This window comes from Anabrus simplex, chromosome 2, assembly GCF_040414725.1.
Source record: "Anabrus simplex isolate iqAnaSimp1 chromosome 2, ASM4041472v1, whole genome shotgun sequence".
NCBI lineage: Eukaryota > Metazoa > Arthropoda > Insecta > Orthoptera > Tettigoniidae > Anabrus > Anabrus simplex.
In genome coordinates, this window is record NC_090266.1 from 957,288,468 (window position 1) to 957,301,535 (window position 13,068).

The 13,068-nt window shown below is 39.8% G+C and overlaps 1 protein-coding gene across 1 annotated transcript in view; it reads right to left on the reverse strand.

Moving 5' to 3' along the window:
- LOC136863218 (putative ammonium transporter 1) overlaps nt 1–13,068 on the reverse strand; it is a 270,464-nt gene that overhangs the window by 99,245 nt on the left and 158,151 nt on the right. The window contains exon 4 of the mRNA XM_068225881.1: nt 11,109–11,336. Within this exon, the coding sequence (XP_068081982.1) occupies nt 11,109–11,336 (228 nt within the window). The remainder of the gene's footprint in view (nt 1–11,108; nt 11,337–13,068) is intronic.

Sequence of the window (13,068 nt, forward strand, 5' to 3'; positions counted from 1 at the left end):
GGTGACAAAAAGCATTTTTCCTTGCGTGTAGACAGCCACTTCAACGGGGTTTGAAAGACTGCAGATGAGCACTACAGTCCCTGACAAACATTACAGGGGAACTTCTGGCATAATAGTCTAGTCAGCTATTCCATATAACCATCGTTCGTGACTGGTAATATTTCAAGAGTCATTGACTCACTAGTGAAAATATGATGAAATTCTGCATCCTCTGTGTTACCTTTCATAGCTCAGTGACCAGGAAACTGTTTTTCAGCAAGATAATATGTGCCTTCACACAACTTGGGTTTCCTAGGAGTCTTTCTGTAAAGCTTAAACACTTACTTGGTCTGATTTCGAGACTACACAGGAAGTCAGCTTCTTCTATGTTGAAGTTAGGTGATTTGGAGTATTATTTGCAAATAATTGAGAGAAGATCTATATATTGATGCAGATATCCAGGCACAAAGTGGTCAAATGAGGGAATAAAATTGACCTTATTCAGCACCAAAAATAGGTGAAACACTGTTTTGATGCTATTATATTATAATCACTTCAATTTCCTTCTTGTCTGTACCATTACACTATTAAAGTTTTGTTCAAATTTAATGGTTGATGTGCTAATTTTTAAATCACTGAATGCATATAGTTTAAGTAATAATATGTGCTGAATAAGAAGCTTTCTATCAACCTTAACTTCTGAATTCTTACTGTAACTAGTAGTGGGCCGGACTGACATTCAAGTTGCTTATTTCTAACAGGCGATAAGCTCCATTAAGTTAATATTTCAGGAGGAAAAATCATTCTATAATTGTTCATGTTAGTACGATTAACTTTTTCTTAAATCATTGCTTAGGGTCCCATATTGATAAAGCTTGTGAATAATAAGACCACACTGGAAAAATATTAACTAGCTGTTAACGTAATTTTTATCATCTGGACATGTTCCCTTTAAGTATTAAATGACAAAAGGAAGACATTTTAAGTTCACTTACTCAAATTACATGAAAATAAGGAACCTAAAATTAACAACAGGAAAAGCAGTAGTTAAATTATAATAATAGATACATTTGAAGACAATAGTTGTCCAAGTTGACTATTACAGAAACAATTGAATAGACACGATAAAAAACCCATTTAGTCGATGTCCAAACACTTCAAAAAAGTTGGCTGGGCACTATCTACTTGTCAACTAACTTCATTCTCACCTGTGGCAGACCATATGTTGATAAACCTTCATACTGTAGTTCAGTTATACATTTTAACAGTTTCCTCAATATCATCAATCTTTTCCTTGTTTTTTTTTTGAGGGCTTTTCAGCATATGCACTTCTTGTAGGGAACTTAATGTCATTTATGGGAAAGATGCCAGCTTTCATTAAGTGAAAAGTATGGGTCTTTAGCCCTCTGATATAGATCTTAGCTATTAAATGTCCTTTCCTCATAGTGCAGAAATTGTTGGGGAGTAAATGATGTTTTTGCACTTCTCCTAGTGCCCTTTCCCTTTGCTTCACCAGGGGCAACAGTCTTTTTGTAAAAAGGGAACCACATAAATCACTAATAAATGACTGACTCTTTTCGGTTTGATACCAGGATCAACGTACATTAATTTCCGAAACATGTTAACTCTAGGAGCTGTCGCCTGTTGCCAATAAATGCAAATTTCAAGTCCCCTGCTACATGAGGGAAAACACCAGAGACGTCCTAGTTTACCGCCAATTGATGAGTCATTTTCCAAACAAGATGAAACAAGCAAACAAAGAGTGTGTTTTCAATTTTTGTCAAGTTATCCCCTTTTAGTAATAGATGATTCATTTATCTGTATGTCTCTTAAAAATCTACGGCATTTAAACAAACGTTGAACACACATAATGGTGATGATATAACTGTAAGTTTACAATCAGGAGATTACGTACTGAACCCCACATTTGCCAACCCTGAAAATGGCTTTCCATTTTCACACCACTACTATTTGAAGTCAACGTTCCTACCCTCCACATTCTTGTCTTCCCTTATCTAATTGCCAAAAACCTTCCAGTGTTATTACAATATTAAACAGCTATGATGATGATGATTATCAAATCAGATATCATCGATCTGAATTTAGAGCTGTCGCCTAGGTGACAGATTCTCTATCAATTTTTCACTCAGCCCTTCCTTAAATGATTTCAAAGAACTTCAAAATTTATCGAACATTGCCCTTGATAAATTATTCCAATCCTAAATTCTCCTTCCTATAAATGAAAATTTTCTCCAAATCGTCCTCCAACCTTATCTTCATATTATGATCTTCCCTGGTTTTTAAAGCTTCACTCAGGCTTATTCATCTAATAATGTCATTTCCTCCCACATCTCCTCTGAGAGCTCGGAACATACCACTCAGTCAAGCAGATCACATCTTCACTCCCAACTCTTCCCATCGCAAAGTCTGCAACATTTTTGTAACACTACTCTTTTGTTGGAAATCACCCAGAACAAATCGTGATGCTCCGCTTTGGATCTTTTCCAGTTCTTGTATCAAGCAATCCTGGTGTAGGTCCCAAACAATGGAACCATACTCTAATATGGGTCTTACCAGAGACTTATACATCCTCTCCTTTACATCCTTACTGAAAATAAAAATCCACAGCCTGTTTCCAGTCATTTGACCAGGTCAGGCAACAAGGATGGGAATTGTGCCGACTGCCGAAGCCTGTCGCACACATCCTTACTACAACCCCAAATACCCTCATAACCATGTGAAGAGATCTGTAACCTTTATTTACAACCTTATAAATGCAATAATTCCAAGGAAGATCTCACCTTATATTAACACCTAAGTTTTCTCCTGTAAGGCACTTTCACTCAGTCAACACAGTAATTAATATCGAGAGGACTTTTCCTCTTGGTGAATCTTACACCTAACCACTCATTCCATTTACCATTCATAACTTACCATTGTCTGCTGTCCATCTCACCACAACGTTGAGCTCTATTTGTAGTCGCTTTAAATTCCTATACATAATTTATAAAACCAGGGAAACATAAAGGCCCAACACTACTGCCACTGGAGACTCCCTTCACCACTGATCTCAATCATTAAAAAATCAGATAATGCTTCACTTACTCTAATGTTTTGGGTTCTATTGTCTAGGAATTTAGCCACCCATTCAACCACTCTTTTGTCTAGTTCAATAGCCCTCATTTTCGTCAGTAGTCTCCTATGGTCTACCCTATCAAAAGTCTTGGATAGGTCCATACTGATACAGTCCATATGACCTCCTGAATCTAAAACATCTGCCATATCCTGATGGTATCCTACAAGTTGAGCCTCAGTAGAGTAAATTTTCCTTCTATCAAATCAGTTAGTAATTTTGCAAACATGTCTAATATAATCAGAAAGTATGCTTTCCTGGAGCTTACATGCACCATATGTTGAGCTAACTGGCTGTAACTAACCCCATTATGTTTATCACTCATTCCTTCATACACTAGGGCTACTATATCAACTCTCCATTCATTTTGCATAGCTCCTTCCTGCAACCAGTAATCAAGTAAATATTTCAGATATGGTACTCATTGCCTTTAGTATATCCCTAGAAATCTCATCAATCCTGGGTGCTTTTCTAGCTTGCAACTTTTGTATCTTTTTGAAAATGTTTTTATTATCATAAGTAAAGGTCAGTACTTCAACAGTATAGGTCACCTCCTCTACCTGGACATTATCCTTATATCTAACTATCTTCACATACTGCTGATTGAATATTATTCTGCCTTCTGTAATTCCTCATGCATATAATCCTGGAACTGTCCTTCCTGGAACCTATTTCTGCCTTAAAGTACCTGTACATTCCCTTTCATTTTACCCTAAAATGTATATGGCTGCCAACTATGTCATCAAGTTATCCTTAGCTGATGTTTTTGCTAAATTCAATTGGTAGGTGAGATTTAAAAATATCTTCTTACTTCCACAACCTTTCTAAATCTATTTTTTCTAATCTATACCTGCTTCTTCATCTCTTTATTTCTCTGCCATAATATAGTGGGTGTTTCCCACTCCTTGCCACCTTTGAAGACACATACCTATTTTCATCTCTTCACTCCCACCTACTGCTTAAGACCCTTCCCACCATGCAGTTAGGGGCGCACAGCTGTGAGCTTGCATCCGGGAGATGGTGGGTTCGAACCCCACTGTCGGCAGCCCTGAAAATGGTTTTCCGTGTTTTACCATTTTCACACCAGGCAAATGCTGGGGCTGTACCTTAATTAAGGCCACGGCTGCTTCCTTCCCATTCCTAGGCCTTTCCTATCCCATCGAAGCCATAAGACCTAAAGACCTATCTGTGTTGGTGCAACATAAAGCAAAAAAAAAGAAACCCTTCCCATAGGCTGTTTAAATTTGTATTTACCATCTTCTAGTGATCATAATTCCTTATAAAATTCTACCATGGCACTCTCATCAACCATATGATACTACATAACAGTTCTACTTTTACAGCCTTCCTTTGTATATATTTATTTTTAACTACAACAAGAAAAGCTTCATGATCACATATATCATCTTTCACTTCAGTTTCTCTATTGTTCCATCAATTTTCCCCTAGTTCATTCTGTCACTTTCTGATTCAGCTGTACTTCCCAGATTAAATTTTTACCAATTGTTGGTCATGCTTTCTGTCATTACCAGTTGACATTTGGTAAATTGAAATCACCCGCTATGTTAACGTTCCTTTCTGTGTCATTCCCCACATAACTGATTATCTTATTAAATAAATCTGCATCAATGATAGTGCCACCCTTTCCAGGTTTATACACACCCAAAAACATTGAGTTGCCTATTAGAATTTCATGTTTCTGATTCTTAACTTTTTTGTAGCTTACAAATTACTCTTTCTCCAATACGTATAAAACCCTTCCTACCATTCCTATCCTGCCTGTATGACAAACACTCCAGTTCCCTTGTGCATCACATTCCCTGAATGTACGAGGGGCATACTATGTTGATTTAAATTTTTGTACGTCCGGGTGTGGTTCATATTTCACTTTCGAAGGTGGTGACGTGTATCTAGTACCTTGTTCCACTGTTTGGTAGCAGCACATGCACAGGGGCCAATGAATGCACTCGCCACAGCCATTTCATAACAATACTGTCAGTGTAGGAGCAGACAACATGGAAAGCAACCATCAGGGACAGCGCTGTACAACTTGATTCCTACGGAAAGAATGCATGACCACTGCAGAAATTCATCGGCGCTTGGTGCTAGTCTGTGGAGAACATGCACCATCATGGAAAACAGTTTACAACTGGGTGGAAAGTTGGAAATCAGGGCACACATCGGTGGACAAGGGAAGCAGTTCTGGAAGGAATGTGACACTGTCAGCACCAGCCAACATTGCCCGGGTCAAACAGGCCATCCAAGGAAACAAATGTATCACATTTACGGAAATGGAGGCAGCCACAGGAATGAGCCGAAACACCCTGCAGCGGATTGTGCACAGCCACTTACAGTAGGGGAAGGTATCATCCACGTAGGTGCCTAGACTCTTGTCTGCAGACGAAAAGCAGAGGCACGTGGACGTGTGCAGAGAACTTTTGCATCGCCATGATCAAGACCCAGCCTATTTCATGACTATGCTTGTGACTGGTGATGAGACATGGCTCCATTACCATGAGCCACAAACGAAACAACAATGGATGCAATGGAAGTACAGGGGCAGTCCACTGCAAAAGAAATGTCGAAGGAAATGAAGGAACATGAAGAAACCTCTGCATGGTCAACGTTTTGCGGATTTTTCAGAACTGGACACAGCTGTCAAGGCATGGGTACGCAGCACTCCAAAAGAATGGTTTCAGAAAGGTCTGGAGAGACTGACACATCGATGGCAAAAGTGCATACAGTTACAAGGAGATTATGTTAAGAAGGTGGACATAACAAATGATGTGTTTGCGTAGAAAGAAATAAAGTGTAAAACAGTGTAGTACGCCCTTCGTACCTTCCTATAATTCTTCTAAATACGTACCATCGTGGTTCAAGTAAAGGCCATCTGAGCATCGATCCCTATCTCCTACCCACCCATTAGGACCTAGAAATCTCACTCCCACCTCCCTACATAACCACCCCATAGTCTCATTTAAATCCCCGATCACCCTCCAGTCAGTATCCTGCTCATAACAATCTCCGCTCCCTTAAACTCCTCCTGTGCTCTTGTAACTCAATCCTGATCCCATACATCGCCAAATATAAGGCATGATCAAGACGTTTCCCTTCGAGGGCGTTGCTGCGGCGGATATACAATGTAGTATGACTCCGATGCGGGTATATAAGCGCGGACATGTAAGCAAAGGGATTAGTGTGGAAGTCGTGTCATGCCAAGATGCATGCGTTAAATGCGGCCAGGTGACTTTCGGCGAAGTTATTACCAAATGCGTCCAAACAGGACTTACGTGCTATTATTCTGTTCTTGACTGCTGAAGGACAAACACCGGTGGGCATCTATAGGAGAATGAAGACTGTGTATGGAGCAGCACGTCTGTCAAAAACCACCGTTGTGGAATGGCACACCAAGTTCCGTGTGGATCGCGTTTCGACACAAGATACTACTCGATCCATTACGGACAACAACAAGCGCGAGGGGGATGAGGTCTGTAGTCCTGATCTCTCCCTATGAGATTATCACCTCTTCAGTCCCCTCAAAAAGGCCTTGCAGGGTCAATGCTTCCTGTCAGACGAGGATGTGCAGCAGGCGGCTACGGACTTCTTCATGCAGCAGGACACGGTGTTTTACTACATAGGGATCTTCAGCCTGGTGCGTCGGTGGGATGAGTGGCTCAATGCTCGTAGCAATTTTGCCTGATTAGCATCCCAATTCAGGAATGTACGGCCGTCGAACGGAAACTTTTTGATCGCCCCTTATATGTTAGTATCTATTCCTGTTTGTCTTATGTGGAAAATTGCCACATTTTCCTTACCCTCGTCCTCCCCTTCTACTTTCGTCAACACCTGCCTTTTATTCCTGGATAATACTCCACCCTGGTTCCCTTTACCCTCACACATATTCCCTTCTTGCCGAACAGCAGAGTCGCACATGAGCGAAGTCTTAACCCTTCCCACCTCATTAGATCCCATCCTCTCTTTGTCTCCCTTAACTTCCCCAACACCTGCAGGACATACTTCCTCCTCCCTTCTCTCCCTCTCAGGACCCTGTTCCACCTCCTACTTCCTATCCTCTACTCTATGCTTCTCTTTACTACCACTCCCTTTCCACTTACCTCGCTCCTCATCTGTAACACTACCCTGTTGCCCATCTCCCTCTGCAATTCTGCCTGCAGTGACTCATATCGATTCCTCACCTCTACCTCTACTGAACTCACTCCTTGCTGAGAACAATTAGCCCTCATTTTCGTTTCCCTTAAATGTTAGTCAATCTATCTCAACAATTTCTCCCATTCCTTCCCCACCCTCTTGGCTACCTAACGTAATTTTTCCCTGAAAATCGCTCCCTCTCCCTTCATGCTCCTTAATGCCCACTCACACCCACAGTCCCTATACCTACCTCTCTCAGCTATTAATTATCATCTTCACAGGAATATAAAAAATAGCAACAAAAATAAAACAGCTTATTCTGTGAATTTATTTATATCAGAGGAAAGAAATACTGTATATTACAAAATGAATTTACGCCACTAAAGCAAGTATGATATTAATTATTAAATAACTACACTAACAATTCTAGTTAGGCTTGTCCTAATTATGAAGTAATATGAATAACAGTATAAGTGAAACTATAGAAATGTAGTGGCACTAAACATATAAATTATTATTATTATTATTATTATATTATTATTATTATTATTATTATTATTATTATTATTATTATTATTATTATTATCATCATCATCATCATAATCATTTTAACCTACTATACTCAGGTAGAAATTAAAACTGCTGTTAAGGTAAATGCTGAAATATCGGGAGGATTATACAAGGATTACACAACAATATTCAAGCACTACAATTATATACACTACAATTAATATTTTAAATGTCAGGCTCCATGGCTAAATGGTTAGCGTGCTGGCCTTTGGTCACAGGGGTCCTGGGTTCGATTCCCAGCAGGGTCGGGAATTTTATCCATAATTGGTTAATTACACTGGCACGGGGGCTGTGTGTATGTGACGACTTCATCATCATTTCACCCTCATCACGGCGCGCAGGTCGCCTACGGGAGTCAAATCAAAAGACCTGCATTTGTCCTCGGACACTTCCGGCACTAAAAGCCATACAGCATTTCATTATTATAAAGTGCACGTAATTGTATCCTAGTTATAACAGGTTAACTGAAATAATAGAACTGAAGATAGACCATGGCCAGGGCCTTCACAATCCTAGTTCTTGCCCGACCTGTTTCCTCTAAAACCTGCATTTGGAAATGCGACGTTAAACCACTAGCAAGGCAAACATATCTACAGTGACAGTCAGAATTTTTTGGACAGAATAATCTATACATGTAATATACATAATACCCCTATTATTAAAGAAAGAACAGGTAATAAATTCAAAATTTCTAAACTCTAAATTTAATGCAATTCGTAGGTACTGGAATTATCCAATTGTGATTTGTAGATGAGTTTACAAAGTAATAATATCTCTTATTTATTTGAGGTACGAAAAACTGCTGGTCGGACAGGAGATGTTTAGCTGCTAAAGGTATGCCTTGCACTTGTTATGCGCTGTGCAGGCAGGTCCCAGTCAGTGCCTTCCTAATGCACAAATCTGACGCAACGATTCATGAGTGAAATAAGATGAAGAGGAAACAACAGTACATTTGATCAAAGGCAATTAGCAATATTCCATCATGAAAAAGGGAAAAGTCGACAAATCTCAGATTTGCTGAACATGAAGAAAATTACTGTTAATGATATTATCTGCCGATACAAATTTCAAGATAGAATTGAAAATTTTCCACAGACAGGTAGCCTGAGGATCCTTACTAGGAGGGGAGAGAGGGCAGTAATAAGAAAAGTAAAAATAAATGCACGTCTTACTACAACCACTATTGCTGCTACAGCAGAGAGTGAGTTTGGAAAGATCAGTGCAAGTACAATCCTGAGGGTGTTATATAGAGGTGATTATCATGGGCGAACTGCAAGAGAGAAGCCCTATTTCTACAAAATAAATAGGATCAAGCGACAACAATTTGCTAAGGAGCATCTTACCAAAGACATGAATTGGTGGAAGACTGTAATTTTCTGTGATGAATCTAAATGCAACGTTTCTGGCTCAGACAGGCACATCATAGTTTGGAGACAGCCCAATAAAAAGTGTGAAGAAAGAAATATGAAGGCAATGGTAAAACATGGAGGGGGACATGTTATGGTGTGGGGCTGTATGTCGGCTCAAGGAGTAGGTGAGCTGGCTTTTATGGACAGAAACATGGACCACCACCAGTATCTTCAGATTAAAAAAAAAACTATCTGAAGAAAAGTGCAGAAAATATGGGAGTTTGGGACAGTTTTAAATTTTATCAGGATAGCGACCCGAAACATACGGCCTATCATGTACAGCTATAGTTGTTTTAGAACTGTCCTAAAGTTGTGAATCCTCTCCCCACAAAGCCCTAACATTAACCCCATAGAGAATTTATGTGATATACTGGAAAACAACATCCAGAAACTTCCCATAAATTCCAAAGCTGATGTGAAGAGATGACTGCAAGAGGAGTGGGAAAAATTGTCCCATTCCACCACAAGAAAACTCATAGAGAGCATGCTGAGACGCCTGACTGAAGTGCTTCACAGGAACAAAAGAATCACGAAGTATTAATATTCCTACATGGACTCCATCCTTCATACTTTCCTTGTACTTGCATTTTTGTTCGAATATTTATGAACAGGCATTTTTTTGTATTATTATAATTGCATTCATATATTTCAAATTTGTTGTGTATCATGAAATGAAGTGAGTATTTATTTTTGGTATCTGTATGTGTAACTATTCATTCTGGAGTAAGCAAAATTATACTATTTGTGTTCGTTATTAATCTTTTTATGTGAAATATAAAGGAACTCTGCCTGTCCGAAAAATTACGACGATCACTGTATTTGCGACAGGATTAATGTAGACATTGGTACCTGCTCGTAAATGTACAGTTCATGACATAAACATATGGCTGGTATTACTGCCTCAAGGTTCACTCAACTAAATTAAAGGACTGACGGTGGTTCTTAAAATAGCGTCCGCTATTGAATCATGCTACTGTATATAACTTAGAATTGGAACTGTCTACTTTTCAAACTACCCTGATATTTAACTGTTTATTTATCATACAGAATATTCTGAATTGAAGAAGGTTAAAATTACTGCAAGAATCCACCCTCAGCTCATTTTCCGTCATTTGATCTCAGCTACTTAAATGATCCAATGTGACCGTGCGGGTCGAATGTTTATAGGCCTATAACTAAGGTATTAGTATATTTTAAATTATACTTATGGGCATAATTTATCCACTGTTGGGACAGAATGAGATCTAAAGAAGCTTGGTAGACATAGGATTAATGTACCATTGTAACTACTGATACAAGGATCTTATTTTAATCATTTCTCAATGTGAGCGGAATACATCGGGATTCGATTCTGCAAATTTGAGACTTGCCCTATTCAGCTTGTCTGTATGTAGGTCAAATTTTAAAATTTTCCTACAAATGAAAAAAAAAAAGACAACACATTGTGTGACCCATACAATGAAATGAAATAGTGTATGGCTTTTAGTGCCGGGAGTGTCCGAGGTCAAGTTCGACCTACGCGTCGTGGTGAGGATGAAATGATGATGAAGACGACACATATATCCAGCCCCCCGTGCCAGCTAAATTAACCAATTTAAGGTTACAATTTCCGACCCTGCCGGGAATCGAACCCGGGACCCTTGTGACCAAAGGCCATCACACTAATCATTTATCCATCAAGATGGACACCCATAGAATTAATGTACACAACACAGTTTGGAGTTATTAAAGCATTGAGCTTATAAATCGACGTTTCTATAGACGACGAAGGTATCATTTCTCACCATCAAGATAACAGTCTTAAATACCACGAGGTAAGATTGTACCATTTGAATCGAGTCTAATTTGATCTATATAATTTAACCTACCAGACACCACTCCACTGTAGACGATATAGGCGATGAAGTTGCAGCGCTCAGCTACAGCACCGGAAATGATTGTGGCAGCAGTGGCAGCAAACACAAACTGAAAGAACCAATGCGCTAGGCTAGTTGGCGGGACACCAACTCCAGCCCAGTTTGAGTAGCCGAGGAAGCAGTTACCTTCACTATACGCCAATGTATAACCAACTAGCCAGTAACAGACTCCGCTTATGACTGAAAAAAATTAGAAAAAGAAAATAATCATTTCTATTCATTTCAATACAAGGAAGGAGGAGTTATAAAATTTTCTTTCACATATGAAAAAAACACAGGAGGTTTACATAATAAAATTTTGAGGGAATCAAACTTTGAGTTTATAAAAACCTGTTTATTTTAATAATCCTGATCTTCAAGGCTGTTTAATGATAAAGAGGAAAGATGACAAACCATACTAATGAAATAAAGTATGTGAGGTAAAACAAATTTTTGGCCGGTGACCTAGATGTTAGGCACATCTAAACAACAATAACAACAACAAAAACAAAAGTGTTATTTCATGACTCCCTGCATCAAAAATAGCCTAATCTTGAGAAGTTAAGCTATAATCTACATAGCACATAGCGTTCATCTACACATTCTTTCTTAATCTGTTTACCCTCCAGGGTTGGTTTTCACCTTGACTCAGCGAGGGATCCCACCTCTACCACCTCAAGGGCAGTGTCCTGGAGCTCTAGACATTGGGTCGGGGGATACAACTGGGGAATGTGACCAGTACCTCACCCAGGCTGCCTCACCTGCTATGCTGAACAGGGGCCTTGGTGGAGGATGGGAAGATTGGAAGGGATAGACAAGGAAGAGGGAAGGAAGCGGCCGTGGCCTTAAGTTAGGTACCATCCCGGCATTAACCTGAAGGAGAAGTGGGAAACCATGGAAAACCACTTCTAGGATGGCTGAGGTGGGAATCGAACCCACCTCTACTCAGTTGACCTCCTGAGGCTGAGTGGACCACGTTCCAGCCATTGTACCAGTTTTCAAATTTCGTGACAGAGCCGGGAATCGAACCCGGGCCTCCGGGTGTGGCAGCTAAACACACTAACCACTACACCACAGAGACGGACTCATCTACATATAATAAATAAAATTAACATTTTGTCCGTTATTATTATTATTATTATTATTATTATTATTATTATTAAGGAAAGTGTCCTGGAGCGTGAGACATTTGGTCGAGAATACAACTGCGGAGGAGACCAGTACTTCGCCCAGGCGGCCTCGCCTGCTATGCTGAACAGGGGCTTTGTGGGGGATGGGAAGATTGGAAGGGATAGGCGAACACGAAGAAAGGAAGCGGACTTGGCGTCACGTTAGGTACCATCCTGGCATTTGCCTGGAGAAGAAGTGGGAAACCATGAAAACATTTCGAGGATGGTAGAGGCAGGAATCGAAACCCCTGTACTCAGTTGAGCTCCCTGCAGTCCTCACACCACTTTTCAACTTTTCGTGGTAGAGCCGGCAATCGAACCCGGGCCTCCGGGGGTGGCACTACACCACAGAGGCGGACCATTTTGTCTGTACGCCATACACAGATTTGCTTCATACTTCGTATTTAGGTACAGGTATACAAAAGTTGAACATAGGTTCTGTTCAATCTTTGCCTATCTGTTTGTTTGTTTGTTTGTTTGTTTGTTTGTTTGTTTGTTTGTTTGTTTGTTTGTTTGTTTGTTTGTTTGTTTGTTTGTTTGTTTGTTTGTTTGTGCCGACATCACAGGAAAATGACTCAACAGATTTTCTCAAATTTCGGCATTTATTGTCGGGGATAGCCGGGATGTGCACTAGGTTATATTATGATAGTTGTATTTGATCATATTACGGGGACCCAAAGAGTAAGTGACAACTTTATCCGTTAATATTAGCTGTATCCCCCTCTGTGGTGTAGTGGCTAGCGTATTAGCTTACCATCCCAGGA